This window comes from Rhincodon typus, chromosome 4 (assembly GCF_021869965.1).
Source record: "Rhincodon typus isolate 14 chromosome 4, sRhiTyp1.1, whole genome shotgun sequence".
Lineage (NCBI taxonomy): Eukaryota > Metazoa > Chordata > Chondrichthyes > Orectolobiformes > Rhincodontidae > Rhincodon > Rhincodon typus.
In genome coordinates this window covers 50,231,127-50,247,444 of record NC_063335.1, presented here as the reverse complement: position 1 = coordinate 50,247,444, position 16,318 = coordinate 50,231,127, and the positions used below count along the sequence as shown (strand labels likewise).

At 41.3% G+C, this 16,318-nt stretch overlaps 1 protein-coding gene across 1 annotated transcript in view; it reads right to left on the bottom strand.

The window, feature by feature from the left end:
- Positions 1 to 16,073, bottom strand: part of LOC109928918 (regulator of G protein signaling 22) — a 112,698-nt gene extending 96,625 nt beyond the window's left edge. The window contains exons 1-5 of the mRNA XM_048595749.1: positions 15,681 to 16,073; positions 15,233 to 15,261; positions 11,885 to 11,947; positions 1,124 to 1,342; positions 201 to 286 (exon numbers count right to left, since the gene is read on the bottom strand). Of these exons, the coding sequence (XP_048451706.1) occupies positions 201 to 286; positions 1,124 to 1,342; positions 11,885 to 11,947; positions 15,233 to 15,261; positions 15,681 to 15,720 (437 nt within the window). The 5' untranslated portion in view covers positions 15,721 to 16,073. The remainder of the gene's footprint in view (positions 1 to 200; positions 287 to 1,123; positions 1,343 to 11,884; positions 11,948 to 15,232; positions 15,262 to 15,680) is intronic.
- Between the last annotated feature and the right edge of the window lie 245 nt (positions 16,074 to 16,318).

Genomic DNA, 16,318 nt, shown 5'->3' with positions numbered 1-16,318 from the left:
CCCGTGTACAATTTGCAAGCTTGTTTTCTTCTCACCCATACAAGCTAAATAATAAGTACTAAGCAATGCACTGAAGCATGGTTACTTTATCCCACAAGAAAGTGTACATTTATTCAAAGATTTTAAAAACATGATTATATTTGTATAAGGTGAATATTTGCATAACAATAATCAAAGAAAAAGATTTGGATTTTTTTTACCTGTACTCAAAGTAACAATCACTCAAAAGGAATGTTGGGAGTCTCTCATTTTTTATCCATGCAATACCCTGCACATGATCGAGGTGCTAGTATTAAAAAAAAATACAAATGCAATACAAATTCATATTGTTTGACTTTATCAAATTACAATTTTTTTAAAAACAAAGAATCAAAGATATTTGAAACATGTGAGTAGATTATTTTACATATTGCATTATGGTCATCAAACATGGTAATCAGATTGAAGTTTTCTCAGAGACTGCATACCAGGAAGTAAAGTGCACAGATGTTCTTCACTTTTCACAGAGAGAAAATAAATAATTAGGACATAAATATGGCTGAAATATCATAAACATACTTCAGAAAAATGGAGAAATTTAACTTTCCATGTAAATATGAAATTACATTCTTGTGGTTGGAGGGATTTGCCAGCAGCAATTAGGAACTTGGTTCACCTTTAAAACTTAATTACACCTCAATCAAAAAAGTTTATCATTTTCAAGGTTTTTATAATGAGATTAATACATAGAAGAGGGAAAGTTTTTGTCAGTTCAGTCAGTTCTATGCAATTACGGTGTGCAGAGATTTCAAAAGTACATACTGTGAAGAAGTACTGAATCACTGACAGTAATTTTTACATTTAGCTGTACCTGTACAGGCCACAGATGGTGCTGTCAGCTTTAAAGAAGTCATGATGAATCCTACCAGTTTTGCTTCATGACTACAGCAAAACAGGGCCCAATCTCATACTCTGTTTGCTCCTCTGATGAAGGGTAACACCCATGATTCATACCTAACTTTTCAAAATACAGGGAATTCTAATTTTAACTGAGATTTCATTTTTTTAATCATTATTGCTCTTAGGTACACCATCACTGGTCACATACCCAGAGGTATAATGACAATTTGATTGATCTACTTACCTTTACAATGAACTTGTTTTCAAATTTTAGATCCAGAGCAGTGATCTTTTTAAACTGAGGATGTCTTTCTTGGGATCTGAGTGTCGCATTGTAGATGGGGTCTGCAGGACTGTAAGTATGTACCAATCGTTTTAACCGCTTCAACAGATTTTTCTTTGCATTGTCAACTATTTCAAATGTCTCTGTTCGTTTGTTAAACCAAATTGACATTGGAAAATTCTGTGAAATAAAAAGTGCAAGCTGATTTAATACATAGAGACAGAACAATGATCTTGTTCTAAATATGTTCCAAACATGTTGTTAACTCTCTAGGATTAGCCTGGACTCTTCAGGAATTAATGATTAAACTCCTAGACACTGCTGCAAACAACCACCCTTTTCTTCACCTAACTCTACAGTATTTTTGCCTGGATTTTCCTTCTGATTTTCAGTCCCTAGTTTTTCACAATTTCTCACTTTAGACACACATTATTCACATTAAAAACTTTCCAGTGCAAAACCTTAAAACCAGCAATAGTTTGGAAGAGTCAGTTCCTAAATAATGAATTTCTCCAATTTTAGATGGATGCTGACAGGAGACAACAAGCTGTAGTTTGTCCCTATATAGAGGGACAGGAAATCAGGAAATCAATTTTGGCTACTATGCTTGCTAACAATAGGGTAGCACTGGCTGAATCTCTGGGTCCAACTGCCTACTTGTTTCTGGTCTAGGTAATAATTTCTCATGCAAGTAGCACAAAAGGGAACATGCAATGTGACCAATTGAGCGTACTCTGCCATTCATTATTATAGCTGATCTTCAATGTCGGTGACACTTTATGATCAGATTCCCATACTCCTTCATTCTTTTTGAGTCCAAAAATTTATCAATCTCAACCTTGAATATGTTAACTGACTAAATATCCACAGTCTTCTGGGGGAGAGAAAGCCAAATGTTCACAAACCTCAGACTAGAAATGTTCCCTCACCTCAATCCTAAATGGTGGACTCTTATCCTGAGATTATTACCCTTAGGATTCAGCCAGGGAAAACAGCCTCTCAACATCTGTTCTCTTAGAATGTAATACATTTCAATGAGATCAGCTCTCATTTTTCTAAATCAGAGAGTACAACTCACTCTACCATTTCTTTATTATAGGGAAACTTCCATCCCAGGAGTGTATCTAAAAATATTCTAGAACACAAAATAATTGAATAATGGAGGGGTCTGGATGAATTCAATTATAGCAGAGACCATAAGGTCAGAGGAAATCTTTATTAAGATAGATATTTTTGAGTGAGTTTTTTACAAGTTATTTCGGCAATTACACTGGCTGTATGTTTTTGTTTTGACTTCAAATGATTAGAAGCATTGCTTTAATACATGGAAATTTTATCGTTATGAAAGTCTATCATTAATATAATAGCATATTAACAATCTCAAATTAGCATTACAATTTTTATTCAGGTATATTACTTTTATCTTAATAACCTCAGTGGTACTAATTGATGACCTTACAAAGAGTCTTCAGCATGAAATATTAACTCTATTTCTCTTTACACAGATGCTGCCTAACCTATTGCAATTCCAAATATTTGGCTCTATTTCACTCTTTCTTTAATAAGCACTGAAACTACAATTATAGAATGCCACTTCTCTTAAGATAAATACACCTGTTTTGTAACTAAGGCAGGGCTGTCAGGTCACATATAATTCAACTGTTTATAAGCAGAAGTAAACACAACTGTTGCCATTGATGATTATCCTGGCTTTAGAAAAATCCCCTTGTTGCCAAAGTACTCTTTGTTGGTGGAATGTTAATGTGACCGAATGCAAGAACCTATGTCACTAATAAATATTGCAATTGAAGATCCTGGAAATTCATTTGAACTACAGGTTCTTTTTTTCTTGAATATGGAAAAGCTGTGATTCATAAATACACTGAAGAAAAGAAAAATCAGTTTCCAAACTTGAATTTAAATTGAAAACGAATCTATTCTTAGAGGAATTATAAGTGCTTGTAATTTAGAGGTCGAGGAAAGCTGAAGATGCACAATGCATCAACAACTCACCATTTCACAGTGAAATTTTCCCACATATTATAGCAGCAGAAACTGTCCTCTATGCACCACTCCATAGGGTGAGTAAAGAGCTGCATGAGAAGTTGTGAAAGCAGAACATTTCCAATAACCTTTATTGTTTTGATATCATTCATTGACTTACAGTCAGACAGTCACAGAGGTTTATAGCGCAAAAAAGACCATTCAGCGTATCGAGTCTGTGCTGGTCAAAAACTAACATTTTGATTTAAAAAGTAATTTAAAAAATCAAACTTGAATTTGTATATTACACTTTTGACCATTGAATGTCACAAAACACTTTTACAGCCAATAAACTGTTTTACAAAGTATAGTTGTGGTTACATTTTAGTCAAATTTAGAAACTAACGTGGGAAGAGAAAGTTCTATGGCAACGTGGAACCTTTTATATTCAGTCAGAAAGACAGGTGAAGCCTCAGTTTAACGTCTCATTGAAAAGATATCACTCACTCCAACAGTGCATTACTCCCTTTACCAGAAGGATTTTCAGTCTTGATTGAGGTTTCAGGGGTCTAGGGCAGGGCTCAAAGCCACAAACGTCTGACTGGGAGACTACACTGTAAATGACTTGATGACTAATAAAGTTTAGTATGGGGTTATACATGACTCTGTGATTCCAGCTGAGCCCCACTTTTCCTGTACGGTTACTGCAGTGAATACCTGCTATTCCTAAGACACACCATCAGCTTCCTGAACCATTCAGAGCTAAACAATTCCCTTTGAAAAATAATGTATCGAGTAAGTATAATTTTTTGTCTGCTGTTGGCAAAACAAAACTGCCCATCATTGAGTTCACTATTTTAACATTAAACCAAGGCTTAGTTGTGCTTTAAAGAAAATAGCTCCAGATGCATTTTTTGTCTACTACATATTTGCTTGTATAAAACTAGAAAGACACTTCAGGGAGTGTCTATGGCCGAGTCATCTCCAGCTGCCTCATCAATAACCTTCTCTCCATCTTAAAGTCAGAAGTGGGGATGTTCGCTGATGACTGTACAATGTTCAACATCATTCACGACTCTCCAAGTACTGAAGCAGTCCATGTCCAAATGTAGTAAGACAATATCCAGGTTTTAACTGACAAGTGGCAAGTAACATTTGTGCCACACAAATGCCAGGAATGACCATCTCCAATAAGTGAGAATCTAACCATAATCTTTTGACATACAATGGCATTCCCATTGCTGGTTTGCCTACTATCAAACTCCTGGGAGTTACCATTGACCAGAAACTGAACTGAACTAGCCATATAAATACTATGACTAAACAGCAAGTCGGGGGTTGGAATCCCGTAACACATAACTCACCTCCGGCTCCTCAGAATCTGTACACCAACTACAAGGCACAAGTCAGGAGTGCAATGGAATACTCCCTACTTTCCTGGATTAGTGCAGCTCCAACATCATTCAAGAAGCTTGACACTATCCAGGATAAAGCTGCCCAGTTGATTAGCACCACATCCACAAACATTCAGTCTATCCAACACTGAAGTTCAGTAGCAGCGGTGTGTGCTATCATTGTACGTACTGCAGAAACTTACCAAGGTTTTTCCAACAGCACGTTCCAATCCCACAACATTACCATCTAGAAGGACAAGGGCATCACTACATGGGAACACCATGACTTTCAAGTTCCTCACCAAGCCATCACTATCCAGACTTGGAAATATATTGCTGTTCCTTTACTGGCGTTGGGTCAAAATCCTGGAGGGTCAAAATTCTGGAATTCACTCCCTAACATTGTGGATTTACTACAGCAAATGGATTGCAGTGTTTCAAGAAGGCAGCTCACCGCCACTTTCTCAAAGTCAATTTGGGATTGCCAGTGATCTGACATCCCATTGATTAATTTTTCTTTAAATCTAGAACAGCGCAATTGAATGAATATGATACTTGGATGCTCATTTCTGGGACGAAGCTTCTGGTGACCAATATGATTTCTTCTGATTAGTCAGTTTACCTTCCTTTGTGTGTCATCTCAAAAATAATCTTATTGCTTTGTTGGGCAATTCAGCGCATAATGATTTTTTATGAACATCTGAAGCATCAATTAACTATTCCTTTGTTATTCTTGGGGTTCATCCTTCTCCCATAATTGCCCAACTCCTGTGATCTGTTAGAGCTGTGAAAAAGGATTGTATCCTCATTCTTCTTATTTATGCTCTTTCTTTCATACAAACATGTGGGCCCAATATTCGAAAGGCCTCAAAATGCTTTCGGTATTGAATGTGATAACAAGGTGTAGAGCTGGAGGAACACAGCAGGCCAGGCAGCATCAGAGGAGCAGGAAGGCTGACATTTTGGGTCTAGACCCTTCTCCAGAAATGGGGGAGGGGAAGGGGTTTCTGAAATAAATAGGGAGAGACGAGGAGGCGGATAGAAGATGGATAAAGGAGAAGATAGGTGGAGAGGATACAGACAGGTCAAGGAGGCAAGGTTGGATCCAGTAAAGGTGAGTGTAGGTGCGGAGTTAGGAAGGAGATAGGTTGGTCCAGGGAGGACGGACAGGTCAAGGAGGCGGGGTGAGGATAGTAGGGAGGAGATGGGGGTGGGGCTTGAGGTGGGAGGAATGGATAGGTGGGAGGACAGGTTAGGGAGGTGGGTACGAGGTGGGCTGGTTTTGGGATACGATCGGGGGAGGGGAGATTTTGAAGCTTGTGAAGTCCACATTGATACCATTGGGCTGCAGGGTTCCCGAGCTAAATACGAGATGCTGTTCCTGCAACCTTCGGGTGGCATCGTTGTGGCACTAGAGGAGGCCCAGGGTGGACATGTCGTCCAAGGAGTGGGAGGGGGAGTTGAAATGGTTCGCGACTGGGAGGTGCAGTTGTTTGTTGCGAACCGAGCATAGGTATTCCACAAAGCATTCCCCAAGACTCCGCTTGGTTTCCGCGATGTGGAGGAGGCCACAACGGGAACAGCGGATACAGTATACCACATTAGCAGATGTGCAGGTGAACATCTGTTTGATGTGGAAGGTCTTCTTAGGGCCTGAGATGGGGGTGAGGGTGGAGGTGTAGGGGCAGGTGTAGCACTTCCTGCGGTTGCAGGGAAAAGTGCCAGGTGTGGTGGGGCTGGTGGGCAGTGTGGAGTGGACAAGGGAGTCACGGAGAGAGTGATCCCTCCAGAAAGCAGATAAGGGTGGGGAGGGAAAAATGTCTTTGGTAGTGGGGTCAGATTGCAGATGGTGGAAGTGTCGGAGGATGATGCGTTGGATCCGGAGGTTGGTAGGGTGGTACGTGAGGACAGGGGGATTCTGTTTTGGTTGTTATTGCGGGGATGGGGTGTGAGGGATGAGTTGCGGAACATGCGAGAGACACGGTCAAGGGCATTTTCGATCACTGTGGAGGGGAAGTTGCGGTCCTTGAAAAACAAGGACGTCTGGGATGTCCGGGAGTGGAATGCCTCATCTCGGGAGCAGATGCGGCGGAGGTGAAGGAATTGGGAATAGGGGTTGGCCTTTTTGCAGGAAGGTGGGTGAGAGGAGGTGTATTCCAGGTAGCTGTGGGAGTTGGAAGGCTTGAAATGGATATCGGTTTCCAGGTGGTTGTCAGAGATGGAAACAGAAAGGTCCAGGAAGGAGAGAGAGGTATCAGAGATGGTCCAGATGAACTTAAGGTTGGGGTGGAAGGTGTTAGTGAAGTGGATGAACTGTTCGAACTCCTCGTGGGAGCACGAGGCGGAGCCAATAGTGTCATCGGTGGAAGAGGTGGGGGATAGGGCCAGTGTAGCTTCGGAAGAGAGATTGTTCCACGTATCCTACAAAGAGGCAGGCATAGCTTGGGCCCATGCGGGTACTCATGGCCACCCCCTTTGTCTGTAGGAATTGGGAGGAATTGAAGGAGAAGTTGTTAAGGGTGAGGACGAGTTCAGCTAAGCGGATGAGGGTGTCAGTGGAAGGGGACTGGTCGGCCTGTGGGACAGGAAGAAGCAGAGGGCTTTTAGGCCATCTGCATGGGGAACGCAAGTGTATAGGGACTGGACATCCATGGTAAAGATGAGGTGTTGGGGACCAGGGAATCGGAAGTTTTGGAGGAGGTGGAGGGCATGGCTGGTGTCACGGACATAGGTGGGGAGTTCCTGGACCAAGAGGCAGAAAACGGAGTCAAGATAAGTTCGGTGGGGCAGAAGCAGGCAGAGACAATGGGTCGACCAGGGCAGTCAGATTGGTGGATTTTGGGAAGGAGATAGAAACAGGTGGTGCAGGGTTGGGGAATGATGAGGTTGGAGGCTGTGGGTGGGAGGTCACCTGAAGTGATGAGATTGTGGGTGCTTTGGGAGATGTCACCGAACTCATTTCCACATCTCGACTCCATTTTCTCCCCCTAGGTCCAGGAACTCCCCACCTACGTCCGTGACACCACCCACGCCCTCCACCTCCTCCAAAACTTCCCATTCCCTGGTCCCCAACACCTCATCTTTACCATGGATGTCCAATTCCTATACACTTGCATTCCCCATGCAGATGGTCTAAAGGCCCTCCGCTTCTTCCTGTCCTGCAGGCCCGACCAGTCCCCTTCCACTGACACCCTCATCCGCTTAGCTGAACTCATCCTCACCCTCAACAACTTCTCCTTCAATTCCTCCCACTTACTACAGACAAAGGGGGTGGCCATGGGTACCTGCATGGGCCCAAGCTATGCCTGCCTCTTTGTAGGATACGTGGAACAATCCCTCTTCCGAAGCTACACTGGCCCTATCCCCCACCTCTTCCTCCGTTATGTCGGAGCTTGAACAGTTCATCCACTTCACTAACACCTTCCACCTCAACCTTAAGTTCACCTGGACCATCTGCGTTACCTCTCTCTCCTTCCTGGGCCTCTCTGTTTCCATCTCTGACAACCACCTGGAAACCGATATCCAGTTCAAACCTTCCGACTCCCACAGCTACCTAGAATACACCTCCTCCCACCCACCTTCCTGCAAAAAGACCATCCCGTATTACCAATTCCTTTGCCTCTGCCGCATCTGCTCCCAAGATGAGGCATTCCACTCCCGGACATCCCAGATGTCCTTGTTTTTCAAGGACCACAACTTCCCCTCCACAGTGATCGAAAACGCCCTCGAACGTGTCTCTCGCATTTCCCGCAACTCATCCCTCACACCCCCTCCCCGCAATAACAACCAAAACAGAATCCCCCTCATCCTCCCGTACCACCCCACCAACCTCCGGATCCAACGCATCATCCTCCGACACTTCCGCCATCTGCAATCTGACCCCACTACCAAAGACATTTTTCCCTCCCCACCCTTATCCGCTTTCCGGAGGGATCATTCTCTCCGTGACTCCCTTGTCCGCTCCACACTCCCCACCAGCCCCATCACACCCGGCACTTTTCCCTGCAACCGCAGGAAGTGCTACATCTGCCCCTATACCTCCACCCTGACCCTCACCCCCATCCCAGGCCCTAAGAAGACCTTCCACATCAAACAGATGTTCACCTGCACATCTGCTAATGTGGTATACTGTATCCGCTGTTCCCGTTGTGGCCTCCTCCACATCGGGGAAACCAAGCGGAGGCTTGGGGACCGCTTTGTGGAACACCTACGCTCGGTTCGCAACAAACAACTGCACCTCCCAGTCACGAACCATTTCAACTCCCCCTCCCACTCCTTGGACGACATGTCCATCCTGGGCCTCCTCTGGTGCCACAACGATGCCGCCCGAAGGTTGCAGGAACAGCATCTCATATTTAGCTCGGGAACCCTGCAGCCCAATGGTATCAATGTGGACTTCACAAGCTTCAAAATCTCCCCTCCCCTGATCATATCCCAAAACCAGCCCACCTCATCCCCGCCTTCCTAACCTGTCCTCCCACCTATCCACTCCTCCCACCTCAAGCCCCACTACCATCTCCTACCTACTATCCTCACCCTGTCTCTTGATCTGTCTGTCCTCCCTGTACCGACCTATCCCCTCCCTATCTCCCCACCTACACTCACTTTTACTGGCTCCAACCCCACCTCCTTGACCTGTCTGTCTCATCTCCACTTATCTTCTCCTTTATCCACCTTCTATCCGCCTCCCCCTCTCTCCCTATTTATTTCAGAACCCCCTTGCCCTCCCCCATTTCTGAAGAAGGGTCTAGGCCCGAAATGTCAGCTTTCCTGCTCCTCTGATGCTGCTTGGCCTGCTGTGTTCATCCAGCTCTACACCTTGTTATCTCAGATTCTCCAGCATCAGCAGTTCCTACCATCTCTATTTCAGTATCGAATGCTCCATTTGTGCCATTAAAGTGGGCAGAAAGGAATCATTTTTCAAAAGATCTTTTAAAGCTCCTAACATCTAATCTAGAAGCATGCCTCTCTTTTTGAATCTAATTCTGGTTAAGATCAAGAGCCTGTCCATGTTTGTATATTTGATATCCTGACACAAATGAATAACTTGAAGGGAAGTACGGGTGTAGGAATTTCCAAGTAGAAACACTAAAATATTACATATGACCAGGTAAAATACTCCATGATGTATGAATTATTCTATGGAGGAAACATCCAGACTTCTGAATTTATCAAAGTCCAGTCAAGACTCATAGGCACTCAATAATCATCTTTGAGACAATGGCCAACCCTCTTCCCTGTTCAGTTGGTCAGCTTCTAGTACTAAAGACACTATACACCTGATCTTGCTTGAGGCAGGAAGTAAAAGTGCCAGGCTATTTATTGGTGTCTCCTCGATTGAGATGTAGCCTATGTCAAAAGAAATCATTATCTCCACTTCAAACCTTCTGTCTGAAAGTAAATCTTTGTCTCCAGGCTTCATCTCCAACCTTCACTTTCATTCTCTGCTGATAAAATTGGAGGAGCTCCAAGCCTATTCGTGAAACATAGATAGAAACTAGAATGTTTTGATGGAGACTATTTATTACTTGCCACAGTTACATGTTCACTCTAAACAAACCCTCCTACTGCTGGCTGACTCTTCTTTCTGTACACATCCAGTAGACCTTTGCAAAGCCAAAAAAAATTAACCAAATCAATAAAAATAAAACAGTCCATTCATGGCCCTGTAACTCAAAAAAAAAAAATCGAGGAATTAAACTAAAGTGTCATTGATAATGGAAATTGTCATTCCCTATAAGTGTCCATTCGTATATATAGGCCAATTGGTTTTTTAAAAAATCAATGTTAAGAGGTGTAATGACATATAAGCAGATGGGACTTGGTCCTGTGTCTTCTGACCCAAAGGTAGAGATGCAACTGCTGTACCACAAGAGCCCTCTATGACACATCTCGGTACGATTAACTAATAAAAATCCCAACATCTGTTTACCTTGTTGCCTTCAGCTACTAGATATTTAACACCCTTCTACAGAAGCTTTTTTTTATTCATTCACTGGATGACACGTCACTGGCTCGGCAGCATTTATTGCCGATCCCTAATTGCCCAGAGGGCAGTTTTTAGAGTCAACCACATTGCTGTGGGTCTGGAGTCACATGTAGGCCAGACCAGTAGGATTGCAGTTTCCATCCCTAAAAGACATTAGTGAACCAGATGGGTTTTTAGGACAATTGACAACAGGTTCATGGTCATCATTAGATTCCAGGTATTTTATTGAATTCAGCTTCCACCATCTGCCCTGGTGGGATTCAAACCTCTGCCCAGAACATTATCTGGTTCTCTGGACTAACAGTCCAGCAATAATACCACTAGGCCATTGCCTTCCCATCAGATATTATAAAATTAGATATTATCATAGACTGCCATGTTTAAAGAGCCTTGTCGTGTTCCTACCTCTGGTCCAGAAGGTATTGGTTTAAGTCTCACTTGCCACAGAGATTTGTCATAAGCTGTCTGAACAGGTTGATTAAAACTTTGTAAGAATATCATGGAACCCTGTAATGTTTTAAATGTTGAGACTAGTAGGAGTTACAGGAAGATAATTTCTGACATAGAGCTTTCCATGATTGCTCCATTCAATATCAATCACTTTATTCTTTTATAATTAGCAATGAAATGCTAAGTTAGGGATGTATTTAATACATTTATTTCCTGATTTACTCCTGGTTCTGAGTTCAGTGGAGAAGAGTCCTATTTATATTGCTTGAATTCCATTTAGCTGAAAAGTTGACTGTCCTGTTTACTAAATAACTCATTCAAATACATCTCACAAAGGTTAGAAAGTCAAACATATATGAAACGATTTATGTAGTACCTCAACTCTCTATATTAAACAAAAGTAGGTTTTCTAAATGTTGCACTTTGCAAACCTGGTTTGATAGCATACTGGATTTACACTTGATGGTGTTGAACCAAATTTGCATCAAAAAGCCTTACAGGAGATTATTCTTGCAGAAAGTTAGGAGGTTAGTTAGCTCAGTTGGCCAGCTGGTTATCTTAGCAAAGCAGAGGAAGGTTAACACAGTGGGTTCAGTTACAACACCAACTGAGGTTGATTAAAGTGTTCCCCATTGTACAGCAACTAATTCCTTTGAAATTGTAGTTCACTGTAGTTTTGTGCTGTCCTGGGTGTCACATGTTTTTAAATTGTGAAGGAACTTACTGTTTCAAAGGTTGTCCGTAATTCAGAATTTGCAATAGTCTGTGGTTTCAGAGTGCCATTTGTATATTTCACCATGTGAGTTATTTACTCATGTCAACAAATGTCTTTTATGCTCAGGTGTCTGTTTTCTATGAGTTTTTGTTTATGCAGATTTCACTGCATTTAATCAAGAAAACACTTACCAATAGACTGAGAAACATGTTGAAATAGTCCACCAGTAGGCTATCTGTTAGTAAGTAATCTTCCTAGAATTAGGGTGATAAATAGATATTAGTAAAACAATTAAGGCATGTGATTCATCTTATTTTCTACTCTTTCCAACTATGGTCATGTCTGGTACCATGATCCTTCACATACATTTTTCAAAGTTAAAAAATTGCATGGAAAGCTATGATGGGCTACATGTTGCTTTTAGAATGTAATCTCCCTCATGAGCCAGTCGTTTTTGTGCAATTAGATGTAGGCTCTTGGTACTGAAAAATTGATCTGTCTCCCACTTCTCAAATATTGATGACACAAATAATGTAGAGAAAATTAGCGTGAATATCAAGAACCGTCAGATGTAATATGAGTTAGGTACTGCCTTAGAATTTAATAATTGATCCCAACCTCAGAAGAATGTTCGCTGACAAATTTGTGTAGCATTTTATACAGCAAATTAGGATTGATCTAAGCTAGTGCTTCCCAGATATTTTTCTCCTGTGATGCTAGGTTGATGTTTGATAGTTGCCATCACCACCTAACGTGCAGTGGTTTCGAGTGAGGGGTTTGTGAGCTGTGACAATGGTGGTGGTGGGGTGGTCGGGTGGGGGTGCGGAAACGACTGTTTAAGCTGCAGTGTTATAAATATAAATCACTTACATTTTGATTGGCTTTTTGTGGAACAAGGATCAGACCTCAAAAGCTGGTCAGTTAGGCCACAACCATATTTCACTCACATCAGAAAAGTGCAACATTCAAACTGAATTTTAAGTATTTCTACAGCTGTTTTGGTATCATTTTATTGTTACCAATGTTTTTGGTAGACTTAGTAAATCATAGGGTCTTAGAATCATACCACATCGCAGAAGGCCATTTAGTCCTTTGTTTGAGTCAGTTCTTTGAAAGGGCTGTAAAATTGAACCAGTTTCCTATCTGTTTATTGTAGTCTCTAAACGTTTCATTTTCAAGTCTATATTTAATTCTCTTTTGGGAATTATTATTGAATCTCCCTCCTTCAGTATTTTGTGCCATGTTCGATATCTTAACCCAAGGCAGATTTTTATCTTCACAGATAGATCAGTGATGTGGTGAGGCAAATCCTTTTGCCCTTGATGGAACCTGCTGATTTTCGTACCAACAATTACAACCCAACCTGCCAAATTAATAAAGTAATTTATTCTGACGAAGGGTCACTGGACCCAAAACATTAACTCTGATTTTCTCTTCGCAGATGCTGCCAGACCTGCTGAGCTTTTCCATCAACTTCTGTTTTTGTTCCTGCCAAATTACTAGCCAGTTGGTAAAGATAAAAATAACTTCTGCTAGCTTCAGAAACAGAAGGTGCTGCTAAATTTGCTTGCAAGGATTTCCCCTCTCAATTACATATTTTGTCCTTTTATAAATGACATTCTCACTTAGAGTTATTGATCCTTAGAGTATTCACTTGCCCATTCACCTGGGCTACTGGAGAATTATTGTATTATGCACTTAGCGATTTTAGGTATTTTAGTTTTTGTCTGGTTAGTATTTCATTTAGACTAAAACATTGGTCTTTGGGACTGATTTTTCCATTAGTAAAAGGTTAATGTTTAGTTTTGTGTAACCTAATTATAAAATAAATGACAGAATATTTGAGGCACATTAAAAGGGCAAGGTGTGCTTTTTAAAATAATAAAGTGTAAAGAATAAAACAAATAGGGGCTATAAACAAAGCAGTTAAAATAGTCAGCATTAAAGAACTATATAAGGAAATATAGACTACAAGCAGAAGGTTTTATGTTTATATTTCAGAGAATCACAGTGGTACAATAGGTCAGAAATATCCTTTCAGTTTTGAGATATAGATTCAAACCAGCCCAGTTTGACGCCCCATGTAAAATGAGTTGTGATAGTCTAAATGTGGCTCCTTGTGAATGTGAGTCTTCATTACATTGTTGTGGAAGACTGCTGGAAGCTTCTCCTCAAAGCTTGAAATAGAAAAAGACTATTCTTGGTAAGCACAATAGTTCACCTGATCCAAAAGGTGTATAAGTTTACAGCAATAATGTTAATCGTGTTACAACTGCATCATTAGTAACAGTACAGGTGTCTGAAATTTCCTGGCCTAAGCAAATCAAACAATCAGGGTTTTAGCTTCTGGCTGTAATTCATTGACTGAAGTGTGCGTGCGTGAGAGAGTGTGCATGCATGTGTGTGTCTGGAAATTGTGTGAGGACAAGACTGGATAATGATGAATGCAGATAACATATATAGTAGGATGAAAAATTGTTGCAATGTGTCCATTTTTGTAACATGTAATAGCCAGAATGCATGTCAATTTAAAAGATATTAGTCCCATTGTTAAATTGGTGGATGCCCAAAACAGTTATGAAGATCTTTACATTTGTGATCTGTGACCTGTTGAAGGATCCAATCCAGAAATTGTCCTTTCAACTTCATTTTGCTCTACCATTGGTAACTGAAGTTTCAATCACATAATCTATTCCTCATTATCACCCTAAACCCTTCTATCTCTCCACATCCATCTCCTACTTTAAGATCCTCATTAAACCCTACCTTTAAACCAGGTGTTTAGTCAGCTGGCTGCGTCTTAATTTCTTTAATATTCTTTCAATATCAACAAATAGCTTTGAATAAACAATTTTAGATTTTTTTCATCTAGTTACAGGCATACTCAGATAATTCTTACTTTACAAAGTTAAACTATTCTATTTAAAAAGTGTGAATTTTATAAGGAAACACTTTCTGTATATTGTTTTATTTCATCCCAGTACCTATCCCTGCCATTCAGAAAAAAACCCATTTATTCCTATTCGCTAACCAAATTTCTATCCATTTTAATATACACTACTCCAATCCCATGTGCTTTAATTTTACTCATTAATCTCTTATACGGGACTTCGCGGAAAGCCTTTCTAAAGATGCCCCCAAATCGAAAGGAGAGAATACATTCACCCGACACGTAATTTTCTCTGAAAACTAAAAATTGCTGGAGATCCCAGCCAGTCGGGCAGCATCCATGGAGAGAAAGCAAGCCACGTTTGACTCTAGATGACTCTTTGTCAGACAGAGCTCTGATGAAGAGTCATCTAGAGTCGAAAGTTAGCTTGCTGTCTGATCCGGTGTGATACCTAGCATCTTTTGTTTTTAGTACAGATTCCAGTATCTGCAGTAATTTGCTCCTATGTGTAATTTTCAGTTCTGAAGAACGCATACTGGATTCGAAATGTTCTGAGTTTCTCCAGCATTTTCTGCTTTTATTTAAGATCTCCGACATCCGCAGTAAATTGTTTCACCATGTAATTTCACGTTCAATTACGTGCACTTACAAATTCATTCACTGTTATATCAGGAGGTTCTGAAAAACAAAAAGAAACCTGAAGTAAGATGTTTAGAACGCCGTGCTCGGAACCTTCAGCCCACTAAAATTACCTTCATAAACAAGTCATAAATATTGGAAATGCCGACTAAAACACAGAAAACAAACCACCGGCCCTATTCTTGCGTAACCAGCTCCTTACAACCAATTGCCAGAGTTCCTGAAACTTCACACCAATCGTTTCAAATACTAAAAGACTGTATTTTACTTGACCAGTGTTTGCTTTAATTGCAGATATTACACCCCCGCTCCGTCGCCGAGAGATAAAATGCAAAAGTAGGTTTGTGCACGATAAAACCTGTCATTTTAGATTTTCATATAGCGTGCCAGACTTCGCTTTACATTGAAACAGACCGCTGTGCAACTCTCGCAGAACTCCGGATCAAATGCCCACCTACCAGTGGTAAATTTGTCTGGCGATGTGTTTCGTTGCTCCATTAACACGGTGCAATTTCAGAACCGAGATCAGGCAGAAAGCGGAGGATTTATGAGAATTCGATGCCCGTGACCTTGTGCCTGGCTGGAGATTTTCCTGCGGGAATTCAGGATTGCGGACGATATCACCTTCAGTTTCCGCCTACCCTGAGCCTTTTCTAAAGTCGGTGATGTTGTGCTGCAGCTGAGACGCACAGCGAGCAATTTACTTGCTGTATAACTTTCAGGAAGGGGTCAGTGCGTTCTGGTGGACGTGCGAAAACAAACAATAACTAATGCTTTTGTGCTAGTCTGGGTTGCTATGGAGCTACACACAAAAGCTGTAGGCATGAACTGAACAAACAATGCTCCCACAATCCGTGTTCTAGCACTTAGATACAAAGCTTTCTTTCCTCTCGGTTTTGAGTGTGACCAACCTATATTTGACCGGACAAGCAATAAAATGTTCGCCTCAAGCCAGTGAAACCGAATTAGTGATGGATATTGTCACCCAGTTATTAGGAGTGTCCCCGGTGAAAATTGTCGATCTGAAACGCTGTTGTTTCTTAATATCCAAGGACCTCTGACTAAACTGCTAGGAACAATCAGTGTCTTGTTCTGA